Source organism: Oncorhynchus mykiss, chromosome 17 (genome assembly GCF_013265735.2).
Source record: "Oncorhynchus mykiss isolate Arlee chromosome 17, USDA_OmykA_1.1, whole genome shotgun sequence".
NCBI lineage: Eukaryota > Metazoa > Chordata > Actinopteri > Salmoniformes > Salmonidae > Oncorhynchus > Oncorhynchus mykiss.
In genome coordinates, this window is record NC_048581.1 from 24,681,926 (window position 1) to 24,695,447 (window position 13,522).

Here is a 13,522-nt window from a genome sequence, read left to right on the forward strand (position 1 = left end):
TAGGACATTTTGAAGAAAAATATTTAGTAGTAGCTATTTTGAAGTCATGGAAAAACAGTTGTTTTGCAAGACATACTCTTCTCATCAAGAAAGAAATACACTTTTGCAAAAACATGGAGGTTGAATTTGGATTGAAAAAAGTTCAACATTTTATTTAACACCTAGGGTCATATCATGTTATGTCACAGTCATAGTCATTGTTTGTCATTAAAGCTAAAACAACTTGTCTTAAACTGTTGTGACATTGTGTTATTTTAAGGCTGGTTATGACATCTACATTAGAGTGTCAAAACCCACCACACAAAGCAAACCATTCTATCACACCGTAGCCTACTTGTAAACAGTATATTTATGTTATATTGCATTTTCTAAAATTGCCCACACATTGATGTCAGACATGTACCTACCCAATGCACTGTTGCTCTGGACTGGGATGAATGCAGGAGCAGATTTCAGAAGTAGGCCAAGACACCCTCTTTGTGACTGATGACTGACATAAGGGCATGTACATGATAGACCTATCTGGCTTATATCATTATGATGGTCATAATGCTTCTTGAGTGTCAAAGTACATTTTCTTAGTCCAAGTAGAGTAACACAGGATGTATAATGGGTATTTTCCATAAGTTATATGAGGAAAAAATACATGATTGTAAAGAATTCAGTACAACAACAACATCAAAGGATTTACAGTGGGGCAAAAAAGTATTTAGTCAGCAACCAATTGTGCAAGTTCTCCCACTTAAAAAGATGAGAGAGGCCTGTAATTTGCATCATAGGCACACTTCAACTATGACAGACAAAATGAGAAGAAAAAATCCAGAAAATAACATTGTAGGAATTTTTATGAATTTATTTGCAAATTATGGTGGAAAATAAGTATTTGGTCACCTACAAACAAGCAAGATTTCTGGCTCTCACGGACCTGTAACTTCTTCTTTAAGAGGCTCCTCTGTCCTCCACTCGTTACCTGTATTAATGGCACCTGTTTGAACTTGTTCTCTGTATAAAAGACACCTGTCCACAACCTCAAACAGTCACACTCCAAACTCCACTATGGCCAAGACCAAAGAGCTGTCAAAGGACACCAGAAACAAAATTGTAGACCTGCACCAGGCTGGGAAGACTGAATCTGCAATAGGTAAGCAGCTTGGTTTGAAGAAATCAACTGTGGGAGCAATTATTAGGAAATGGAAGACATACAAGACCACTGATAATCTCCCTGGATCTGGGGCTCCATGCAAGATCACACCCCGTGGGGTCAAAATGATCACAAGAACGGTGAGCAACAATCCCAGAAGAACACAGGGGGACCTAGTGAATTACCTGCAGAGAGCTGGGACCAAAGTAACAAAGCCTACCATCAGTAACACACTACGCCGCCAGGGACTCAAATCCTGCAGTGCCAGACTTGTCCCCATGTTTAAAGCCAGTACATGTCCAGGCCCGTCTGAAGTTTGCTAGAGAGCATTTGGATGATCCAGAAGAAGATTGGGAGAATGTCATATGGTCAGATGAAACCAAAATATAACTTTTTGGTAAAAACTCAACTCGTCGTGTTTGGAGGACAAAGAATGCTGGGTTGCATCCAAAGAACACCATACCTACTGTGAAGCATGGGGGTGGAAACATCATGCTTTGGGGCTGTTTTTCTGCAAAGGGACCAAGACGACTGATCCGTGTAAAGGAAAGAATGAATGAGGCCATGTATCGTGAGATTTTGAGTGAAAACCTTCCATCAGCAAGGGCATTGAAGATGAAACGTGGCTGAGTCTTTCAGCATGACAATGATCCTAAACACACCGCCCGGGCAATGAAGGAGTGGCTTCATAAGAAGCATTTCAAGGTCCTGGAGTGGCCTAGCCAGTCTCCAGATCTCAACCCCATAGAAAATCTTTGGAAAGTCTGTGTTGCCCAGCAACAGCCCCAAAACATCACTGCTCTAGAGGGGATCTGCATGGAGGAATGGGCCAAAATACCAGCCACAGTGTGTGAAAACCTTGTGAAGACTTACAGAAAACGTTTGACTTCTGTCATTGCCAACAAAGGGTATATAACAAAGTATTGAGATAAACTTTTGTTATTGACCAAATACTTATTTTCCACCATAATTTGCAAATAAATTCATTAAAAATCCTACAATGTGATTTTCTGGATATTTTTTCTCATTTTGTCTGTCATAGTTGAAGTGTACCGATTATGAAAATTGCAGGCCTCTCTAATCTTTTTAAGTGGGAGAACTTGCACAATTGGTGGCTGACTAAATACTTTTTTGCCCCACTGTATCTCTATATTGTATTATTTGTTTTTATTTTTTCCCTGCCAAGAAGCTTCCTTTTTCCTTTCTCCATGTTTCCACTGGGCTTCCCTTCCTGCTTCTCTTCTTCCAACGTATGAGGCTCGCACTGCAGTTAACAGTTTGAATGTCTCCCCCTAGTGGTACCGCGACATATACATATATAATGTTGTGAAGAAACTAAGTTTGATTCCAAAATCTGGAACATTTCTGTTGTTGTAAGGGTAATAATATAAGCCAGATAGGCTTTTACCGCCAGTCATAAGTTCCAAAGAGGGTGTTTTGTCCTTCTCCTGTTTTCATCCCAGTCATCAGTGACAGAGCATTGGGCTAGGCACATGTTTGGCATCAATGTGTGCACAATTAATAAAATGGACAATTTAAGAAATGTTATATAACATACTATTTACAAGTAGAATGGATTGGTCTGCCTTGTGTGGTAGTTTTTTTGTGTGCTCTTTAACACTCTTACATAGATGTCATAATCAGCCATAAAATATTGTAATATACAATACCAGTCAAACATTTGGACACAGGTTTTCTTTATTTGTACTATTTTCTACATTGTAGAATAATAGTGAAGACATCAAACTATGAAATAGCACATATGGAATCATGTAGTGACCAAAAAAGTGTTAAACAAATCAAAAACATATTTACATTTTAGATGCTTCAAAGTAGCCACCCTTTGCATTGATGACAGGGCTATCTTCTGTACACCACCCCTCCCTTGGCACAACACAACGTATTGACTCGAACGCATTAGGAAGGAAAGAAATTCCACAAATTAACTTTAAACAAGGCACACCTGTTAATTGAAATGCATTCCATGTGACTACCTCATGACGCTGGTTGAGAAAATGCCAAAAATGTGCAAAGCTGTCATCAATGCGAATGGTGGCTACTTTGAAGCATCTAAAATGTAAATATATTTTGATTTGTTTAACACTTTTTTGGTTACTACATGATTCCATATGTGTTATTTCATAGCTTTGATGTATTCACCACTGTTCTACAATGGAAAACCCTTGAATGAGTAGGTGTGTCCAAACATTTGACTAGCACTGTATGTCACAACTTGTCTAAATATACGTGTCATAACAGTGACAATGCTATGTCAACTATTATGACATATGGTTAAAACCGCGTCATAACGTGTTATGATGCTAGGTGTCAAATAAAGTGTTACCAAAAAAATAAACTTGTATTAATGTTGACTTGTCATCTATTGGTTTGGTGACATATTGTAGCATTGGTTATTAACACATCTTGGTCAAGCCCAAATCTTTTTCATTGTCACCTCCCTCTCCTTTGATTTCAAAATATGTTAAATATGTATATGATCTAAGGGCAGTTTTTTTAACTGTAGACTAAGAATACCATACAAGTATGAACATATTGCAACAGTATTGTCCATTGTCAACAGGTGTCAGACTTTCCAGAGGATCAGCTATTGGTTGAAGTGTTTCCAGGTGTGCCAACGGCCGCTGAGCTCTTCCTGTTACCACACAAGAACCAATCAGAGGGCCGGAAAAAAAGCGAGGAGGAGCTAGAGCAGGTATGGGATAGTTAGATTGGACAATGACATTTTGAGTGTCATTGTAATTCTGTCATGGCATGTATGACAAATTGTTTCCAATCCTTCACGCCAATTCACACAATAGGATAAATGCATTGTCATGGCTGAAATGACACACACATGCAGACATTAATTTTATACTCCTAGTCCGACAATTGATACAACTGAACCAATGTGGTGGGTGTCATGACGAAACAGCAAATGTTATTTAATTATGCATTGTGTGTGAATTGAAAGAGCTGAAAAGTGTGAGAATTGTTTGACTAAATGATGCTTCTTTCATCTCCTTCAACAGATCTCTGAGATACTTGCCAGCGCTCTGAACCAGAATCTGGTGGAGTTTGAGCTAAAGCCAGGAGCAAGAGTAATCGTTTACATCACGCAGCTAACTTTGGGTAAGGAAAGAAGTTAGTATCAAGATAATTAAATATATTAACTGTATGTCCTTGCATGATAAATCATTATTTTCTCTACATATTCTCCTGTTTTTCTGCTGTGTTTGTTTCTTTTTGTGATGTCATAATTGCAATGTCATTTACTGGAGCTAACGTCTTCATATTTGTATAGCATAAACCAAACACATTTTTTGTTCTGTATTTAGAATGCCTTATATGTTTGTCACAATCTTGGATGTACAAAGATTGGAGGAGGACATGGGAGGAAAGAGAGAATGGATTTTATTTTAAGTGGAACTCCTTGAGACAATTGATATTTTATATCTACCATCAAGTCGCCCAACATCTGTTCACTGTCTTGAACAACCATCCAACCACAAAATGAGTGTTGCACTGAATATAATTTTGTTGATTATTTAGTCCTTGAGAAAATGACAAAAAAAGATAAGTTTGTTTCACAATGCATGCAAAAATCAGAATCGCCTAAAAATAATCAACAAAATTACACCAGTTTGGTGTACTGCAATTAAAATGCTTTACCAGCGTCCACCCAAAAACAATACAACAAATCCTCTTTCACAATGGAAAAATATTCTCAGTTGAGAGTATTGAATGGATACAGAGCAGTGGTCCAGCCTTCTACTACAGTATATACTCATACAACACCACACTTACGACAGCAGCTGGGTCCACATGGAAGAGTTGAGGGTTAATGTTGGAAGTGCCCTTAAGGAAAGTCCACATGATTGTGGAGGTGGAGGTTGGAGAGAGGATTTGCCAGGTTTGACAGGTCTAATAGTACATATTCTGACGGTTCTATTAGCCACATAATCCCAGTGAGAACACATAGCCTTGAGCTGGCAGTCTGTGGCTTAAAGGACTAGGTATACACAAGCAGGTCTGCGGGTGCTGGACCGTAAAGTGTGTGTGTGTGTGTGTGTGTGTTTGTGTGTCAAGGGTGTGTAATACCACAGAGAGAGGTGTTAAATTGTATAATCAGCACCACATACTTCCAGTTTATTCCACAGTAAGTGTTGCTGTGTTGCACTTCATTTGTGACAGTTGTAAAAGGCTTGTTTTAACCACAACTTAGCATTTACATCTGAATATAAATGCTGCTGTGCTTGTTTAAAGCCAATGTCTTTTAGTTGGAGAAAAGGTAATTACATGCAATCACAGCCTTTTAAATTTGAGATATTAAAAATGCACTATCATTGCCTTGGATCGACCCATAATACATAGCCGGATTCATTTATTTGAATCAACAAATTGATTCAAGTAAAGCATATTCATTGACTGTATGTAGCCCTACTGTAGCAGAATATTTTGAAGCCAAAGATATATCTCAACTGTACTCCATGGGTGTTATTAGTGATACAATATTATACGGTATAGGATCAATATTGGCAATGAAGCAAGTAAATCTCCGAGGCATTCCCAGATTAGCCTTTATTGTGTTGGTCCGTTCTTGTTATGTTTAACGTTCATCTTCCACCACCCTCTGTTACAGCACCATTGGTGGATTCCAGCCCGAGACACAGCAGTTCAGCCATGCTGATGCTCCTGTCAGTTGTATTCCTTGGTTTAGCAGTGTTTCTCATCTACAAATTCAAGAGGTACGTATGTACAGTACTTTATGATTATATCTTTGAACACTGTATCGCAGCACTGCTTGAATAACCTGCTATCATCATTAATAATGCACAGATTGTTAGGGCCTGCATCAACCAACAATTAACTAATGACGTTTCTTTGAAGTAACTTTTCAAATTTCCTTTATACTGTAGATAAACAGATTTAGAGTGATTTGGATGCATGAGGCACGTGTGTGAATCAGTGATGTTATGTTAAGAAAACTATCATTCAATTACTTAATATGCTGTTGCCATACTTTGGCTATTAGTAGCTGAATTATTAAAATGATTCTCATGGAGAAGTCTGCTGAAAACGCATCAATTATGGATATGGAAATTCCCGCATTAATCTAAAGAAAAAACGGATTTATTGAAATGTCACACACGACAAAGCAAAACAATTAAGTAACAAAATGACTTGTAACTGGAAAGAAATTGAAGTACGAGTGGATGAAACAAATTTCTATTCATAAATATAAATGGGGAAATATTTTTCTGAGATTAGGCAAAATGTATATGCATCAGGGTTACAGTCTTATATCACTACATTGATGTCAAATGGGGATTTAATGATGTAAAGATTAAGATTTTCTTAGTTAGATTTCTAGTGGCTTCATGATAATAGGGGGATTAATATGCACTGCTCAAAAAAATAAAGGGAACACTTAAACAACACAATGTAAATTTAAGTCAATCACACTTCTGTGAAGTCAAACGGTCTACTTAGGAAGCAACACTGATTGACAATAAATGTCACATGCTGTTGTGCAAATGGAATAGACAACAGGTGGAAATTATAGGCAATTAGCAAGACACCCCCAATAAAGGAGTGGTTCTGCAGGTGGTGACCACAGACCACTTCTCAGTTCCTATGCTTCCTGACTGATGTTTTGGTCACTTTTGAATGCTGGTGGTGCTTTCACTCTAGTGGTAGCATGAGACGGAGTCTACAACCCACACAAGTGGCTCAGGTAGTGCAGCTCATCCAGGATGACACATCAATGCGAGCTGTGGCAAGAAGGTTTGCTGTGTCTGTCAGCGTAGTGTCCAGAGCATGCCATATGAGGGCAACAACCCAGCAGCAGGACCGCTACCTCTGCCTTTGTGCAAGGAGAAGCAGGAGGAGCACTGCCAGAGCCCTGCAAAATGACCTCCAGCAGGCCACAAATGTGCATGTGTCTGCTCGAACGGTCAGAAACAGACTACACGAGGGTGGTATGAGGGCCCGACGTCCACAGGTGGGGGTTGTGCTCACAGCCCAACACCGTGCAGGACGTTTGGCATTTGCCAGAGAACACCAAGATTGACAAATTTGCCACTGGCGCCCTGCTCTTCACAGATGAAAGCAGGTTCACACTGAACACATGTGACAGACGTGACAGTCTGGAGACGCCGTGGAGAACGTTCTGCTGCCTGCAACATCTTCCAGCATGACCGGTTTGGCGGTGGGTCAGTCATGGTGTGGGGTGGCATTTCTTTGGGGGGCCGCACAGCCCTCCATGTGCTCGCCAGAGGTAGCCTGACTGCCATTAGGTACCGAGATGAGATCCTCAGACCCCTTGTGAGACCATATGCTGGTGTGGTTGGCCCTGGGTTCCTCCTAATGCAAGACAATGCTAGACCTCATGTGGCTGGAGTGTGTCAGCAGTTTCTGCAAGAGGAAGGCATTGATGCTATGGACTGGCCCGCCCATTCCCCAGACCTGAATCCAATTGAGCACATCTGGGACATGTCTCGCTCCATCCACCAACGCCACGTTGCACCACAGACTGTCCAGGAGTTGGCGGATGCTTTAGTCCAGGTCTGGGAGGAGATCCCTCAGGAGACCATCCTCCACCTCATCAGGAGCATGCCCAGGCGTTGTAGGGAGGTCATACAGGCACGTGGAGACAACACACTACTGATCCTCATTTTTACTTGTTTTAAGGACATTACATCAAAGTTGGATCAGCCTGTAGTGTGGTTTTCCACTTTAATTTTGAGTGTGACTCCAAATCCAGACCTCCATGGGTTGATAAATTTGATTTCCATTGATCATTTTTGTGATTTTGTTGTCAGCACATTCACCTATGTAAAGAAAAAAGTAGTTAATAATAATATTTCATTCATTCGGATCTAGGATGTGTTATTTTAGTGTTCCCTTTATTTTTTTGAGCAGTGTAGTTTTGTCAACATACCAACGCTGAACAAAAAGTGTAATATACATGCTGCCAATGGGACGGACCATCATTGAATAGTCATTCCCTATTGTAACATGGCTGTTGTCTGTCTACATTTACCAACCTGTAGAAAAATCCCCTGGATGAACATATATGCGGAGGTGAACCAGGAGAAAGAGCAGGAGATGATCGGTTCGGTCAGCCAGAGTGACAGCACGCCTAAGACCACCCTCAGTGAGTTCTCTACGCCCAAAGAAGTCATGGAGAAGGAGATGGACGCCAGGGTTAAACGTAAGATACATACATAGTCTGTAAAATCATTTTTGAATAGCAAATTGCTCATTTGGTGACTATGAACTTCCAACAATATTTCACATACGTTGTCCAAATGTATTTTATTGGACTAAAACACATATGGGTCATATCTCCATGTATAAAATGTTTACTTTTGACCTGCAGTGTATACACTACATTGTGTTATAAAGTCTACATTGTTTCTTCACATGGAATTAACTGTTAGGAAAAGGGAGGAGTAGAGAATCTTCAGAAGAAAACCAATGGGTCAGCCACTAATGTCACACATTTTTTTATTTTATCTTTATTTAACTAGGCAAGTCAGTTAAGAACAAATTCTTATTTTCAATGACGGCCTTGGAACAGTGGGTTAACTGCCTGTTCAGGGGCAGAACGACAGATTTGTACTTTGTCAGCTCGGGGATTTGAACTTGCAACCTTCCGGTTACTAGTCCAACACTCTAACCACTAGGCTACCCTGCCGCCCCATGAAACAACAGCTTAAGAGCTTTTGATAAGACATCGTAATGAAACCCCAGTAATTAACAGGCAGTATCAGTGTCAAGGTAGGTATTTGTTTCACAGACATCAAAGCCTCTACTACCAGTGGACTAACCTATGTTGTTCTTATGTTGTGTTTTTTTCTCTCTACCCCAGGGCGAATTGGAAATGCCTGCGAGAGCACAAGGGAGATTCCTAACTGTACTAGCGTGTAAAGCCAGGGAAGGAATGCAACAAATGTGTACAGACTTAAAGTTTTGCCATTTTGAGGGTTCACTCTTTTCTGGTTTCTTTTGTAATTTCTCAAACACAACCCCAATGTTAATAGTTTTCTAAGGACCTCATTTATACTGAAGTGCATGGGTGTCTTGTCTGATAGCATCTATGCGGCAAATTGGAACTCACACCACTAATTTTAAGTTTTAATAACAAGTATAAGCTACATAGGCCTACTGTAACACAATTTGGATTATGAAGAAAGGTTTAATTTTCAGTCGGTAATTGTCTTATTTCATTGACTTTTCTCAAAGCCTTTATCAAAACCTATGAAGAGAGTTATGAACATTTCTTAACATTTTAGTTTTCATGAGGTATAAGAGTTTTTGTCTGTATGGGCCATTAGGTCTAGGTCTCCGATCTAACAGGGAATATTATTGAAATTGTACCATATTATCTTTAGATATCGGTTATCGCTCTGTATATAATATATGTATATTTACTTTTCACACGCTTGTAGTAAAAGTACAATGCCGAACACAGGAGATCTAGTCATGGCCTGTTATCGGTTCTTAAAAGTTTGTTAAAAAGAAAGATGTTACTTATAGAATGAGTCCAACTTTGTTTTTAATGAGGTCCTTGACTTGTGCATGTTATTATTAAGTACGAGATGTATGTGTTGTAGATAAGCAAGTGTTGTAAATAGTTATTTTCTATTAATTAAAAGAGCTCAGCCATTTTTAAATACAGTATATATAAAGACTTGCATATTATTAATTTAGTTAATTTATGGCTATATAATTTATCTGTCTTGTACAAAGGGTTTAACTGTTAAGATGGGCATAATTTTATAAATATCAAACCAGGTTTACACAACACCACCCCTGCTTGAAATGAAATAAAACACATAATTGGTGGTAATTTTTACCTGCATCTCAACAGTTAAACTCTTTGTAACAGACAACACTTGCCATAAACATTATGGGATTATTTCTAATGTTTGCCCTTTGAATGTAACGAGAAAAGTGGAATCGACCATTCATGATCCATGGATATAATTTGTGTCTGACACATCAAGATGATCCCACATTGTTGTACATGTCAGTTGTTATTACTGATGAGTATATTGTATAAGGCCCATCAGCGTGACAAGGACAAGTAGTTTCGGGGTATTTTGCAGTGATGTATTTGATCATGTCCTTTGCTGGAATCTATTCATAGAGTGTTCTGTCTCTGTAAAGCATATCAACTCTCATAGAGTTTCATGGTAATCTCCTCAAACATTATCTCTCAAACATTATCTCTCAAACAATATTTCCATACAAGAAGGGAACAAAACAACGTTGTGATGACTTTCCACTCATCTGATGAGGTGTCTAGAGTAAAAACTACACAAGACAATGATTTTAAACCACCATCCCATCCATATGAGTCTTATCAAATCATCCCACTATCAACACATTTCATCAGCTTCAATTTAGAAGTTAGAAACCAACTGTTGAATAAAGTTCTACCACTTGAATTCCCTACTGTAATGAAATACTGTACACACAATAGTGTGCATGCTATCTAGTACCTAGTTCCCTCCACTCCACTGCTGTGCAATGCAGTCCTCTGAAAGCTGTCACTAGCAGGAGTAGCAGATAGATCCAGTCACGCACAGGTCCCTGGCAGCAGGTGTAGCCAGTCTGGCAGTAAGCGGAGATGGGTGGATGATTAAGCACCGAATTCACCATGCCGAGCTATCCCACAGAGCTATCCCACACTGCCGTGCCTGGAGTCAGCACGTGATGACACACAGGAGAGTGAGACGAGAGAAGGGCGGGAATGTTTAGAGAATGTTGCACAAGCAAAGTGATTCCCATGATCGTGTACATAAGTGTGTTCAGTAGTAAAGGAAAGAGCATGAGCTACTCTATCTATAGTCCCTTGTTACATTGTAACAAGAGTGGTGTTACATTCTAATAAGAGTGTTATAGCAGTTGTCATAGCAAACTGTTGCTGTAGCGACATGCTAACATTGTTATGATTTATCAAACTCCATCTGCAGAGGCATTCTTCCTGACAGGACATAACAGAGCAACACATTGTTTTGTGGTACGTACGATAATTGCATCATCCTCACACATCTGACTGTCCCTGTTGTGTTTGTTGTTGACAACTCATTTTAATGTTCTCAATGTCACGCTGGCTTTGTTCAAATACTTATTAAAAAGAAAGGTTAACGTAGTGACAGATAGCGGGAACTTTAAAGTGTTTTTTCTTTGTGTCATCTCCGCCACCTCCAGTTCCTACGGCAACTCCTGCAATGTCTCCACTGGCAGACAAAGCTGAACTAGCTGAGCTAAAAAGGTCACTCAGAGATCCTCCACATGAATAATTCCTTTTATTTCTCCTGAATTTCTTCAGAAGACATTCCTTCGACATGCAAGGCCATTATAGCAGTGGATTACAACCATTCATCCCATGAGCCTCAAAGCTCCTTTTGCCCTATGAGCGGGAAACATGCGTTGACATTTTTTGCCTTGGTTTTCGATCATTCAACAGTGCTGTTCTTCAGACATCCTTCAGAGGCAAGACCTGTTTTGAAAATATATTTGTAGGTACTGCTGCAGGTTTGTAGGGAAAGTAATAGGGTTTTGTTACAGTTCGTGTGGTTATTTATTGGTGTAGATATTTTATTCTGCAACATTCGTTTGAATAGTTTCCTCTTGTGTTCGTTGCTTTACATACAATTCTATTGAGCTGGTTTGATTATTTTTTTGCTGCAAATGTTGAATAAGATTATCTATGAAATTTGAAAGGGAAACAAGATTGTGGGAAAGGGAAATTAAGAAATCTTAGTGTACATAGATGCATTAATGAGGTCAGTGGAATTTGTCTACATTTAGGTTATTGTTTGTATGTGTATTTCACACTATGTTGAGGTGGAAATCGGAGTATAATGCTTGTATGGATGTCATCGTGACCCATCAAATGCATAACAGTTAAAAACGACTGACTACCACCACCAATTTCTGTATGCTAGCTATGCTACCAGCTTATACGAACTGGAGTTAGCATTTAGCAGTCACTTCTTCAAACCTGAAAAGGGAAAACATCTAAATGTTATGCAGCCAAACATACGCAAATCACACTTTAGTAACCACTTAGTGGGCCTGTTACAGTATATCAATCATGGCAGGTTTGACTATCTACTTTGTTAGCTCAGATTTGCTGAATGTGCGCTAATCCCCACGGTCTACATTCCATTGACCTCTTTACCACATGCATTATGATTCTAAGGGCAGACCATTGTAATACTCTTTATTGCACAAATGCATGCATCATCAGTACTGTTCCGTTTCATCTTTATTTCAATATTTCTACTGTTAAGAAACTGTCATTTTGAAATTGTTTCAAATAAATGTATTTTTCTACATTAAAGCATTTCTCTCTGTGTCATGGAATTCTTAAAACTCTGAGAAGGGTAATAGAAGGTGATCTGCACTGCACAATCAACTGACTTTCTTATTGCTATATCCCACACGTTACTGTGTGTGTTAGTGTGTGTGTGTGCATGTGTGTTTCGATCCTCTGTTTCTCTCACTCTCTCTGTCTGTCTTTCACGCACTTGCTGTCTCGACCTCTGAACGTTCGGCTATGAAAAGCCAACTGACATTTACTCCTAAGGTGCTGAGCGGTTGCACCCTCTATAACCACTGTTTATATTATTTGACCCTGCTGGTCATCTATGAACATTTGAACAGCTTGAAGAATGATCTAGCCTTTGTGGCCATGTACTCTTATAATCTCCAACCGGCATAGCCAGAGGAGGAGCCACCCCTTAGAGCCTAGTTCCTCTCTAGGTTCCTGCCTTTGTATGGAGTTTTTCATAGCCACTGTGCTTCCACATCTGCATTGTTTGCTCTTTGGGGTTTTAGGCTGGCTATCTGTATAAGCACATAGTGACAACAGCTGATGTAAAAAGGGCTTTAACAAATAAATGTGATTGATTGATGCATGTTAAAATGATGTTTTGCAGGTCATTCCTTCTTCATTACAGTTGTCCAAGTGTTACAGTGCTAAAACAGTGTAGAGAAAAATACAGTTTTGGGAAAACCAGTGTTGAAAAAAACATTGTCAACCGTGTTGTGGAAAAAGTGTTTAAAAAGCCAAACTTCAGCACAAACCTTAACTCAAAGTCTAACAACTCCAGTTTCTCCTAGTTCATCAGCACTGAAGTCGTTAAGGAGCCAGCAAACCGCATCACTGTACACTGTCTGACAAAACCTTGATACATTACACCTGCTTCAGCCAGCTACAGAAGCTATAGCCAGGAGCTAAAGTGTATACACTGCTCTCCCTACCACCAACACTGCAGATCAGAATCAGCCATCACTTACTTTCACTGCTGCAGGCATTTAGACAATATACTGCTGTATTCCTGTCTGTCACGGTGTTACTGT

General features: G+C 39.5%; 1 protein-coding gene across 2 annotated transcripts in view; it reads left to right on the top strand.

Moving 5' to 3' along the window:
* LOC110493539 (VPS10 domain-containing receptor SorCS3) overlaps positions 1-12,506 on the top strand; it is a 220,722-nt gene extending 208,216 nt beyond the window's left edge. Inside the window, exons 23-27 of one of the 2 annotated variants that reach the window (XM_021567876.2) lie at positions 3,723-3,854; positions 4,171-4,282; positions 5,781-5,886; positions 8,194-8,354; positions 9,015-12,506. In XM_021567876.2, coding sequence (XP_021423551.2) covers positions 3,723-3,854; positions 4,171-4,282; positions 5,781-5,886; positions 8,194-8,354; positions 9,015-9,073 — 570 coding nt within the window. In that variant the 3' untranslated portion in view covers positions 9,074-12,506. The remainder of the gene's footprint in view (positions 1-3,722; positions 3,855-4,170; positions 4,283-5,780; positions 5,887-8,193; positions 8,355-9,014) is intronic. The other variant, XM_021567877.2, reaches the window with a different exon arrangement.
* The last annotated feature ends 1,016 nt before the right edge of the window (positions 12,507-13,522 follow it).